Source organism: Triturus cristatus, chromosome 2_2 (assembly GCF_964204655.1).
Source record: "Triturus cristatus chromosome 2_2, aTriCri1.1, whole genome shotgun sequence".
Lineage (NCBI taxonomy): Eukaryota > Metazoa > Chordata > Amphibia > Caudata > Salamandridae > Triturus > Triturus cristatus.
The window spans coordinates 730446170-730459674 of NC_140582.1; the positions used below are offsets into that span (position 1 = coordinate 730446170).

General features: G+C 39.3%; 1 protein-coding gene across 1 annotated transcript in view; it reads right to left on the reverse strand.

The window, feature by feature from the left end:
- The window catches only part of LOC146862718 (uncharacterized), a 67018-nt gene extending 56033 nt beyond the window's left edge, over window positions 1–10985 (reverse strand). Inside the window, exons 1-2 of the mRNA XM_085643107.1 lie at window positions 10174–10985; window positions 1600–4889 (exon numbers count right to left, since the gene is read on the reverse strand). Of these exons, the coding sequence (XP_085499233.1) occupies window positions 1600–4847 (3248 nt within the window). The 5' untranslated portion in view covers window positions 4848–4889; window positions 10174–10985. The remainder of the gene's footprint in view (window positions 1–1599; window positions 4890–10173) is intronic.
- Window positions 10986–13505: the final 2520 nt, after the last annotated feature.

Below are 13505 nucleotides of genomic sequence, written 5' to 3' on the forward strand. Positions count from 1 at the left end.
AAGCAGATGACACTTTTGTTTTCTGCAATATTCTTGTATATTTTCTCTGCAACTATTTCTTCCTTTGGAAATAAATTATGTAGCAGCCGACTCTGTAATGCTTTTTTCCCAACATCTGTGAGTAGTCCAATCCTGATATCTTTCAGAATACTTCCATATTCTTCATCGTTTGCTTGCCTCATATTAGTTGTAAGTTCCTTGTACTCAAAGAAGGACCAAATATTTGTATTTCCAATGCTTCCCAATGACTTCTTCGTGTCTTCATGTGTCACAGTATTAAACACTGGTTGTCCTTTAACTGGAGTAAGTTGCAAAAGATCCCCAAAAACTATGACGTGTTTTCCACCAAATAACACGTCATAGTCTGTCTTCAAAATTTGCTGCATTCTTAAATGCACAAAGGCAAGCATTAAGTTTGATACCATGCTCACCTCATCAATAATGAGAACTTGCATCTTCTTCAATACTCGTGAAACTTCCAAGGATGCTTCTCCAGTTAGCTTGTTGAATTGTATTTTGTTCTCATGCTCCACTGGTAACATTAGCAAACGATGTAAGGTGATTCCTTTTATGTTATATGCTGCTAACCCAGTTGGAGCAGTAACCACACAAGACAAAGTAGAATCCGTTTTTTGCTTTAGGTAGCTTCTGATGACTTTAATTAGGAAACTTTTTCCAGTGCCAGCTTGTCCGCTTACATACATCCTGATTGGATGAAATGATGTGCATGAGCACTCTTTTTTGATATGTAGAAATCCGTGATCAATTTTGTTTCTGATCTCTTCATAAATTTGTTGCTGCTCTTGATTCAGTTGTCTTTCCAAATTTTCTAAGTCTATAAATTCTTCTTGAGCTAGATTCATAGCCGTTTCCACTTCATTCATGGCTATTGATGCTTCATTTTCAACGATTGGTTGTCCTAGGGGATCTTGACTGTGTGTTCCTGAACTTTGGCTGTCCTGAGAACTGTCTCTAGCTATTTCTGCTGCAATTGTAGTTTCCTGTTCAATTTCTTCATTTAACATTTGCAGATAAGTTGAGAATGTACTGCATTGTATGCTGTCTTTGCAAGCATTAAAAGAATCTTCATAGCTCTGGAATTCTCCCAGTAGTTCATCCTCTGTACGCCATGGTTTAAACAACTGTAAAAGAGCCAAGTAGTAAAATTCTTTCTTGTCGGTAGTGTCGCAACTCAGCTTCCGGTGATTTATCAAACTTCCTTTGGTTTGCTTCACCAAACATCCTTCTTCACCAACAACTTTATATTTTCCACTGTTGATGTCTTCTGCAGCTTTCCGTGAATAAATGTAGTTCTGCAGCACTTCATAGAGACACATGTTCTCCAGATGATGACTTCTCTTGGGATAATATGTGTCCAACATGTTTGTTTTCAATATGTCTGTACTTTCTAGGTCATTCTCGGCCAAATATTCAATTTCTCCAACAGATTTCAGTACCCGATTTCTCATTGCTGCAAGGCCTAAACTTGCCCAAATTATTCTTCTTGACTTCGAGTAGAGACTTGCAGAAGATAACCTATCTGAACATTCGTAGGATCCAATTTCTCGATGCGATAACATCTTCAAACTAAAACTGTACAGCTTCTTACTGACAGTCTTCTCGTGAGAAATCTCTTCCCACATTTCCTTCAATTCTGTTTTTTCTGATTTCGTAATGTAAGACGTTACATATCGAGCAACAGCAATGGAATTGTCAGCAACATACTGTATATCCATGTTAGCGTTCCACATGGATAAAATGACTGGGTTGTAGTCATTTATATTTTTTGATTCTTCTTTTCTTTTAAGGTTGTAGGTATTCTTAGGTGATTTTCTTGTGATAGTATGTCTCACAGCTGACATAAAACTGTTGACTCTTCCATTTGTAAGAACAGGTCTAGGAAATCCAAATCGACATTTAGTGTAGTATTTTTCTTTGCTCTTGTATTTCCGTCGACAGTATTTTCCACACCGATGACTTTGGAAACGTAGAACTTGCTCCTTTAACTTGTTCTCTTCTGTGTTTTTAGGTATAGCACATGTTGCATATTCTTCAATGTAAGATAACACTGCTTCATCAGTATCTGTTCCAAACTTTGGGGCATCCTTGATCCACAGCAGCATATGAATATGAGGAGCACCTCTTGCCTGGTACTCTTTTCTCCAAAAGAAATCCACTACTTCTCCAAGGGGTGGATTTTTTTTATTGCAGATGAAGGACATCATAGCCTCAAATCTATGATTGAAATATCTGCAAACATTAACCGGATCCAATGAGCACAGTTCTCCTGCTGTCTTGTATTCGATGTTTTCAATGTTTGAATTGGCCTCTCGTAGAAAATCCAGTAAATCATCCCAAGCGTACTCGGCGCAGCTTAGGGTAAGGAACCATGTTGGTGTTCCTAAGTTGCGTAACATGCATTTTAGTTCACCATGGCGTCGGTACCAATATTCATTTGTCCCACGCTGACAAGCCATCAGATTGATCAGTTGTGTTTCCAAATGATCATCTCGGTGCTGCACTTTCTCCATAAAATCCTTAGCAGACACATTTTGTAAATGTACTCCACTTTTTAAAATGTGATTTACTGCATAAGACAGTGCAGACAAGTCGCTTTCAAATAAAAGATGGAACAAATAAGGGATACTTTGTCGAAATCTGGGATCTTCAGCATATAGTCTTGTAGTCCGATACTCAGAAGCTGGAATCTGTTCCGGACGTTCATCGTATCGTCCTCCTTTTCCTTTAGGAAACAGCTGGGGAAAACATCGAGCTTCCAAGCTCTCCTCCCATACACTCACAGGATTTCCTTTTGCTTTCTTCATCTGAAAGAGATCAATATTGTCTCCCATAACTTCTTTCGAATGGAGAGGATGTATGCTAAAATGTTCATAAATTTCTTCTTCCTTTGACTTGTCCACTTTTTCAATTTGTCCAGTTGGTGTTTCTGTGTCTCCTTGTAAATCTTCTTCTTCTTCTTCTTCTTCTATATAAATTGATTCATACCATTTGTTATTTTTTTTCAAATACAAATTTGCTCTTTGTACTTTCCGCACATCTACCAGCTCCTGCCAAATCTTCTTATTCTTTGTAGGGACACCATTAACCAGAATAATTAATGGTTCAGTTTCCAAAGTATCTGCATCAATAGTTTCCATATTTTTTTTCAAATCCAAGGGCAAATACACCACTCTACCTTTTAAACCTCTCAGTAAATCTGAAGGAGGTAATTTACCAGTTTTGGGCTCCATACGTACTATGGTCTGGAACGGATGAACACATTGAATGAGTATAGACTCATATGTATTTAATTCAGAAAGTTCAGCAGGAATAGCATCCAATTCTAAATTATTATGTACAGCTCTGGTCGGCATTCTATTTTCCTCTAACTTGTTGTAGCAGTATTTGCAAATACGCTGATCTTCACCCAATTCAAAACAATTTTCAAGAAATATATATGTGGCAAAATCCATCCACTTATAATTATCTTCATTTTCACTCTTTCTGTAGAGATCAACATTCCTAGTTTGTTTTCTATAATGAGTTCTGCGGCAACAAATACAAGTAACATTTGGTCTTTCATTAGAGACTATTGCAAATTTTGTTATGTGATCATTAAATGTGTTACTTACAGAGGGTTCTACATTCTCTTCCACTTCTGCCTCATTTATTGTGTCCTTCTCTGCACTGTTTTGTTCAGGACCAAAGTAACAAAACTGAATTTCATCAACAACCTTCTCTACATCTGATACCGTTCCTCGGAACAGAGCCCTATTCAATTCATTTAACTTTATTGCTGGACTTTTGGCAAAATACAACCGTCTCACAAACTTTCTCATTTCAGTATGATGAACAGCCAGCATCCTAAAATGATGGAAAACACTATTGCACACTTTTCTAGATAGACAAGCAAGAGAATGACCCTGCAAACCAGTATTCTCTCTCACTCTGCATGGATCCAGACTTTGAAGCACCTTAATCTTTTGTTTTACACTTTTTTTACTATATTCTCTTAGAAACTCTCGAAATCTGTCAATAGATTCCTGACGCACAGTGCAAATACTACTACAATTCCAAGTGTACACTGGGGCTTTAGGACGTCTCCCCATTGCCTCATCTGCCATCACTTGTACCTCATCTCTTGGAACCATTATCTCCTTCTCCATTATGCAACCGTTTTTTACTTCGTATGAACGACCTCTGGTGTCAACTGCATGCAGCAAACTATTGCTTTGAAAATAGCTTTCTTCATTAAAAAAAGGTTCACTACTTGAACTATGCATCCACTTTCCTAAAAACACTTTACAAAAGTTTGTTCTGTTCACTACTCTTTTGCTTTTGCTTTGTGATTTCAGTACATTAACCATTTTATCTAATGTACGCATCCTATTCAAAATTAATATGAATAGTTTCCTTTTTAATTCTAATGCTTTTGCTGCAATGGCTTCAATTTCTTTTTTTCTCTTATAATATTTAGCCTTCTGCTTATATTTCTTTATATCCTTTATCAAATTGGACATAACTCTTCTCTGAAACATTTTTCTACGTATCTCTTTAAATGCTGTTTTTCTGTTTATGTTAAACTTTTCAATTGCAGAAGGTATATTTGCATTAACTAAATCCTCAATTTTTTGCTGTTCTGTAGGTTTTGTTACATTTTTCCGAGAACAGACATTTTGTACATTTTTGTTTGTTTTCAATATTTTGTTTAGGAATTGTCTTTTTTGCTTACCAGAAGATTTTTTCTTTTTCCCAACATCAGCATCTTCTACTAACTTTGGTCCTCCAGTTGTCCTCAAATATAGTTTTTTTTTTAGCGTTTTTTGAACTCGAGATTTTGTAGGCATCTTAAATTTTGTTCACTGTTCTTCAGCAATACCTGAAAAAAACTAAAAAAAAAATCCTTTATTGTATTTAAATATATTACTACATTTCTTTTCACAATAGTCACAAAACGAAATTTCTTTGCCATTTTCAATGCACACAAACTGCTCTTTTTTTAAAATTTATTTAAATGCACATGTCCAAGCTTTTTTTTTTTTTCAGATCACCACCGTGTGTATTCTCTGTGACTGCCTACACTCCAGCAGGGGCCACCAGCCTTAGTGATGCTGAATATATTTGCATTACAGACTTAAACCTGAAAACCCCACTCGCTTCTAATTACTGTGCATGACTATACATGGCAAGCACATGGGTGTGTGCTAAGCCTCTGCTTCTTCCCCCAAAAATTCGCTCCTCTTTTCCATCTACTGCAACTGTGAAATCACCAGAGCAAGACGCAATAAATTTCTGCCTATAATTCTTCTATGCACACAGAGTCATGTTTTCACATTAGTGCCAAAACGAAATTTCTTTGCCAATTTGAAAGCACACTTACTGCTCTTTTTTTTTCGGGCCAAGTGAAAATCTCTTTTTACACTTTGAAATCACTTTTACAGACTGACACATTCTGAAACCTTTTTTTTAAATTTATTTAAATGCACATGTCCAAGCTGTTTTTTTTTCAGACCACCACCGTGTGTATTCTCTGTGACTGCCTACACTCCAGCAGGGGCAACCAGCCTTAGTGATGCTGAATGTATTTGCATTACAGACTTAAACCTGAAAACCCCACTCGCTTCTAATTACTGTGCATGACTATACATGGCAAGCACATGGGTGTGTGCTAAGCCTCTGCTTCTTCCCCCAAAAATTCGCTCCTCTTTTCCATCTACTGCAACTGTGAAATCACCAGAGCAAGACGCAATAAATTTCTGCCTATAATTCTTCTATGCACACAGAGTCATGTGTTCACATTAGTGCCAAAACGAAATTTCTTTGCCAATTTGAAAGCACACTTACTGCTCTTTTTTTTTCGGGCCAAGTGAAAATCTCTTTTTACACTTTGAAATCACTTTTACAGACTGACACATTCTGAAACCTTTTTTTTAAATTTATTTAAATGCACATGTCCAAGCTGTTTTTTTTTCAGACCACCACCGTGTGTATTCTCTGTGACTGCCTACACTCCAGCAGGGGCAACCAGCCTTAGTGATGCTGAATGTATTTGCATTACAGACTTAAACCTGAAAACCCCACTCGCTTCTAATTACTGTGCATGACTATACATGGCAAGCACATGGGTGTGTGCTAAGCCTCTGCTTCTTCCCCCAAAAATTCGCTCCTCTTTTCCATCTACTGCAACTGTGAAATCACCAGAGCAAGACGCAATAAATTTCTGCCTATAATTCTTCTATGCACACAGAGTCATGTTTTCACATTAGTGCCAAAACGAAATTTCTTTGCCAATTTGAAAGCACACTTACTGCTCTTTTTTTTTCGGGCCAAGTGAAAATCTCTTTTTACACTTTGAAATCACTTTTACAGACTGACACATTCTGAAACCTTTTTTTTAAATTTATTTAAATGCACATGTCCAAGCTGTTTTTTTTTCAGACCACCACCGTGTGTATTCTCTGTGACTGCCTACACTCCAGCAGGGGCAACCAGCCTTAGTGATGCTGAATGTATTTGCATTACAGACTTAAACCTGAAAACCCCACTCGCTTCTAATTACTGTGCATGACTATACATGGCAAGCACATGGGTGTGTGCTAAGCCTCTGCTTCTTCCCCCAAAAATTCGCTCCTCTTTTCCTTCTACTGCAACTGTGAAATCACCAGAGCAAGACGCAATAAATTTCTGCCTATAATTCTTCTATGCACACAGAGTCATGTTTTCACATTAGTGCCAAAACGAAATTTCTATGCCAATTTGAAAGCACACTTACTGCTCTTTTTTTTTCGGGCCAAGTGAAAATCTCTTTTTACACTTTGAAATCACTTTTACAGACTGACACATTCTGAAACCTTTTTTTTAAATTTATTTAAATGCACATGTCCAAGCTGTTTTTTTTTCAGACCACCACCGTGTGTATTCTCTGTGACTGCCTACACTCCAGCAGGGGCCACCAGCCTTAGTGATGCTGAATGTATTTGCATTACAGACTTAAACCTGAAAACCCCACTCGCTTCTAATTACTGTGCATGACTATACATGGCAAGCACATGGGTGTGTGCTAAGCCTCTGCTTCTTCCCCCAAAAATTCGCTCCTCTTTTCCATCTACTGCAACTGTGAAATCACCAGAGCAAGACGCAATAAATTTCTGCCTATAATTCTTCTATGCACACAGAGTCATGTTTTCACATAAGTGCCAAAACGAAATTTCTTTGCCAATTTGAAAGCACACTTACTGCTCTTTTTTTTTTGGGCCAAGTGAAAATCTCTTTTTACACTTTGAAATCACTTTTACAGACTGACACATTCTGAAACCTTTTTTTTAAAATTTATTTAAATGCACATGTCCAAGCTGTTTTTTTTTCAGACCACCACCGTGTGTATTCTCTGTGACTGCCTACACTCCAGCAGGGGCAACCAGCCTTAGTGATGCTGAATGTATTTGCATTACAGACTTAAACCTGAAAACCCCACTCGCTTCTAATTACTGTGCATGACTATACATGGCAAGCACATGGGTGTGTGCTAAGCCTCTGCTTCTTCCCCCAAAAATTCGCTCCTCTTTTCCATCTACTGCAACTGTGAAATCACCAGAGCAAGACGCAATACATTTCTGCCTATAATTCTTCTATGCACACAGAGTCATGTTTTCACATAAGTGCCAAAACGAAATTTCTTTGCCAATTTGAAAGCACACTTACTGCTCTTTTTTTTTTGGGCCAAGTGAAAATCTCTTTTTACACTTTGAAATCACTTTTACAGACTGACACATTCTGAAACCTTTTTTTTAAATTTATTTAAATGCACATGTCCAAGCTGTTTTTTTTTCAGACCACCACCGTGTGTATTCTCTGTGACTGCCTACACTCCAGCAGGGGCAACCAGCCTTAGTGATGCTGAATGTATTTGCATTACAGACTTAAACCTGAAAACCCCACTCGCTTCTAATTACTGTGCATGACTATACATGGCAAGCACATGGGTGTGTGCTAAGCCTCTGCTTCTTCCCCCAAAAATTCGCTCCTCTTTTCCATCTACTGCAACTGTGAAATCACCAGAGCAAGACGCAATACATTTCTGCCTATAATTCTTCTATGGACACAGAGTCATGTTTTCACATTAGTGCCAAAACGAAATTTCTTTGCCAAATTGAAAGCACACTTACTGCTCTTTTTTTTTTGGGCCAAGTAAAAATCTCTTTTTACACTTTGAAATCACTTTTACAGACTGACACATTCTGAAACCTTTTTTTTAAATTTATTTAAATGCACATGTCCAAGCTGTTTTTTTTTCAGACCACCACCGTGTGTATTCTCTGTGACTGCCTACACTCCAGCAGGGGCAACCAGCCTTAGTGATGCTGAATGTATTTGCATTACAGACTTAAACCTGAAAACCCCACTCGCTTCTAATTACTGTGCATGACTATACATGGCAAGCACATGGGTGTGTGCTAAGCCTCTGCTTCTTCCCCCAAAAATTCGCTCCTCTTTTCCATCTACTGCAACTGTGAAATCACCAGAGCAAGACGCAATACATTTCTGCCTATAATTCTTCTATGGACACAGAGTCATGTTTTCACATAAGTGCCAAAACGAAATTTCTTTGCCAATTTGAAAGCACACTTACTGCTCTTTTTTTTTCGGGCCAAGTGAAAATCTCTTTTTACACTTTGAAATCACTTTTACAGACTGACACATTCTGAAACCTTTTTTTTAAATTTATTTAAATGCACATGTCCAAGCTGTTTTTTTTTCAGACCACCACCGTGTGTATTCTCTGTGACTGCCTACACTCCAGCAGGGGCAACCAGCCTTAGTGATGCTGAATGTATTTGCATTACAGACTTAAACCTGAAAACCCCACTCGCTTCTAATTACTGTGCATGACTATACATGGCAAGCACATGGGTGTGTGCTAAGCCTCTGCTTCTTCCCCCAAAAATTCGCTCCTCTTTTCCATCTACTGCAACTGTGAAATCACCAGAGCAAGACGCAATAAATTTCTGCCTATAATTCTTCTATGCACACAGAGTCATGTTTTCACATAAGTGCCAAAACGAAATTTCTTTGCCAATTTGAAAGCACACTTACTGCTCCTTTTTTTTTCGGGCCAAGTGAAAATCTCTTTTTACACTTTGAAATCACTTTTACAGACTGACACATTCTGAAACCTTTTTTTTAAATTTATTTAAATGCACATGTCCAAGCTGTTTTTTTTTCAGACCACCACCGTGTGTATTCTCTGTGACTGCCTACACTCCAGCAGGGGCAACCAGCCTTAGTGATGCTGAATGTATTTGCATTACAGACTTAAACCTGAAAACCCCACCCGCTTCTAATTACTGTGCATGACTATACATGGCAAGCACATGGGTGTGTGCTAAGCCTCTGCTTCTTCCCCCAAAAATTCGCTCCTCTTTTCCATCTACTGCAACTGTGAAATCACCAGAGCAAGACGCAATACATTTCTGCCTATAATTCTTCTATGCACACAGAGTCATGTTTTAACATAAGTGCCAAAACGAAATTTCTTTGCCAATTTGAAAGCACACTTACTGCTCCTTTTTTTTTCGGGCCAAGTGAAAATCTCTTTTTACACTTTGAAATCACTTTTACAGACTGACACATTCTGAAACCTTTTTTTTAAATTTATTTAAATGCACATGTCCAAGCTGTTTTTTTTTCAGACCACCACCGTGTGTATTCTCTGTGACTGCCTACACTCCAGCAGGGGCAACCAGCCTTAGTGATGCTGAATGTATTTGCATTACAGACTTAAACCTGAAAACCCCACCCGCTTCTAATTACTGTGCATGACTATACATGGCAAGCACATGGGTGTGTGCTAAGCCTCTGCTTCTTCCCCCAAAAATTCGCTCCTCTTTTCCATCTACTGCAACTGTGAAATCACCAGAGCAAGACGCAATACATTTCTGCCTATAATTCTTCTATGCACACAGAGTCATGTTTTCACATAAGTGCCAAAACGAAATTTCTTTGCCAATTTGAAAGCACACTTACTGCTCTTTTTTTTTCGGGCCAAGTGAAAATCTCTTTTACAGACTGACACATTATGAATCCACCATGTGTAACTACAACAAAAACAATTCCCATTTCTATTATTCATTTCTTAAGTTACCACATACATCCCCTCTCAAACTGTAAACTCACCTTTAAATTTAGTTAGTTGTGAAAGAAATGTGTCACTCAAACAGCAGATTATCAGAGCCAGGATCTCTGTTCTGTACACCTCTCTCCTCTCAGCAGAACCAGATAATGGCAAACTTTCCCTCTATTTTTCCACACATATACATGTAAGTTTCAAATCTCAGTGCTTCCCCCTTTTTTTCAAATGTAATGACACATTTCTATTGGTTGAAAACCAACCCTTTTCCAAAAGTACCCTGCCCCCAACTTGACTTCTGCCTAGTACCCTTCCCCCAACTTGACTTCTGCCTGCTACCATAGCAACAGCTCATGGAACACTGCTGTGTGCAGTTAGGTCAGAAGTTCGACACACAATGTTTCAATTCCACAGAGCAAGAGTGCTTGACTTTTCAAACCTAACTGCAAATCCATAGTACTGTTCTTTGGTTACACATTTTTTTGTACCAATACAAAACATGCTTCTATTAATTTTCACATACAGCCTATTTTTTATTCTAGAATGGTATGAAACAGCCAATCAGTTCTTTTTGTTTTGTAAAAAATATGTATGCCTCCATTTCCAAACTGTCTTTATTTTCATATTGCCATTCTACTGAAAGACACCTCCTGAGTGCATCCAGTTCTCCTTTGAAGATGTTCACAGTGTGGATTGTAGGGCACAGCTATGTCTTCTGGAGTGAAAAGTTTGCAGAGAAAACAGATATGGTGAGAGACCTTGCTTTGCCAAATGTAGACATTAAATGGATTGGTCAGAGAGGGTTAAAGTGGCACCAATTGATGCCATTGGTGAAATCCTTCATGCAAATCCAACACCCTGACCTCATAATAGTGCACTGTGGTGGCAATGACCTAGGCACTTTGACTGGGGTAGGTCTGGAAATGCTTATGAAGGACACCTTTGCACAACTGTTTACACTTTTCCCTAAAACTGCCTTTGTGTTTTCCAACATATGCCAAAGGCAAAAATGGAACTGGTCCAATCATTTCTGTCCACAGATTGACAAAGCAAGAAAGCACGTCAACAAATCTGTTTCTGCTTTCCTCCGTGACTATGGTATGGGTGCCATTTACCACAACAACTTGCGTTACGACATGCAAGACATTTATAGAGGAGATGGTGTGCACTTCAATGATGAAGGGAACAGAGTCTTCCTCTTGAACCTTAGACTCTGCATCGGTACTTACTTGTAAGTACCACTAAAAAAATGACTCCATAAACACAACAGCTCTTTTTAGAGCTCCCTAATTTCTAAACTCTTAAATCTGATTTTCATTTATTTATTTTTATTTTTTTTACCGTACGCTTACCGTGAGCTTACCGTACGCGTACCCCGTGATTTTTTTTAAAATCAATAAATGTTTTTTTTGTACTTTTCTGTCCTTCTTTGACCCCCTTACAATTGTTAGGGGGTCTGTAACTCTCCTCCTTGCCCCCTTTCTTTGTTTTCACTCTTTTTTTTCAGAGTGAAATACACAAAATGGCGGCCGCCGCTTCCTGGTTTCGGCCGATTCGAATGTTTACTAAGATCTAAGAGCCAATCAGAATCGCGCTCGCGCACGCCACCGTACGCTTACCGTAAGCGTACGGTAAGCGTACCGTAAGCGGGCTCAGATATATATATTGATTTAAAGGCTATTTTCTCAGAATCTACTGAACAGATTTACACCAAACCTACAAAAGGCACTTCCTTGACCTGAGGACTACCTCTCTGCCAAATTTTGAGTAATTCTGTTCAGCCGTTCGGGCTGTAGGTCGTTCTAAAGGTCCTATGGAAAAATGCATGGGAAAAACGCGTTTTGGGACCCCCCTTTTATCTCAGCCCCCGCTTGACGGATCCCCCCGAGACTTTCAGGGTAGGAGCGGAGCGTAGCGCCCCCCCTATTTTGAGAAATTCGCGAGGATTCGTCGACCGGCGCCAAAGTTATTCAAAATAGAATGTTGAGGTTTTCCTATGGAAACGTGGTCCTAACTATAACTACCTACTGGCGACCGCCAGTAGGTAATATATATATATATATATATATATATATATATATATATGTGTTTATTATTGCAATCTGTTTATTCTTAAATCAATCAGCCTTTATACCTATTTGCAAACAATATTGTCACTCAGGAATCCAGAACTGTTAAACCTGGCCCTTTTTGCATGGTTATCCCCACACATTTTGCCTTCCTCCTGTATTTTTCTGAGCCTGGTTTTATTGGTTGTAGGACTCTGGGCACTTTACCAGTGCTAATCCATGCTGAATTGCATGTGCTCACTCTTTTAAACATGGTATGATTGGTTTGCACCTGTTTGGCATATTTAATTCCCTTAACGGTACTTAAGCCGTAATTCCCGATCTGAAAGGAGTAGTGTTGCCATGTTTGGTATGTTTGCAATAGTGGTGGTAAATCCTGCTCATTGGTACAGGTGGATTTTTCATTACTATTGTAGAAAAGCCCCTTTTAGAAAATGGGCATTTCTCTGTGCTTATGACTCTATGTGATTTGCAGCCTGACTTCAATCCATATCTAGGGCAGGGTGACAGCTTCGCTTTGTATATACTTTCCAGAAAGCCATTACACAGGGGGGGTTGGGTGTAACAGGGTTGCATCTACATTCATACTGAATGGTCTTCCTTGGCTGGTAGAGAGGGAGGCGGGCATGCTTACATTTGTATAGTCTGTGTCCTGACCTCACATAAAGAGATGATTTACCCTCTGCTGCACGTCTGAAGCCAGGGCTGAGTTGAAAGAGGGTATTGCACACTTTTTGAAGTTCCCCCATATCAAAGACATTCTGAGTATAAGTACAGGGGCTCTGACCCCATGTTTTTAAACACTACATTGACTTGGAACCCGATGCTGCTGGCTCTACAAACTTCCCAATGCCAGAAGGAACTGTTATGCTGCAAGTAAGAACCACTATGACTTGCTTGTTGTGCTGACCTGTGGCCTGCTGAGTTGCAAGAAAGATTGCCATTTTGCTACAAGAAGACTAATGTGTTGGACTGCTGATTTTTCTCTGCTATTGTTCCCCAAGTTAGTCTTCTGGGACTGGTGACTGCCCAGAAGTGCATGTGGGACACAGAGTCCAGCCGCTCCAGTCACCTAAAAGGTGAGTGCTGTGCCCTCCCCCTTCACCAGCGCGGAGTGAGCACTGGTTGTGCTTCTGGCCTCTGCACTTGCAGCGCTTGGTGAGCGCTTGTTGTTAGTAACAGCCTCTTCTGAGAACAGTGCCCCAGAGGACCAGCAGGGACAGCACACTCCTGCCGAGAGCGATGGAGCCACCGCCGGGAAGGTACGAACTCCTGCAGCTGCACCTCATAATCGTGGGCAGCTGGGCTTG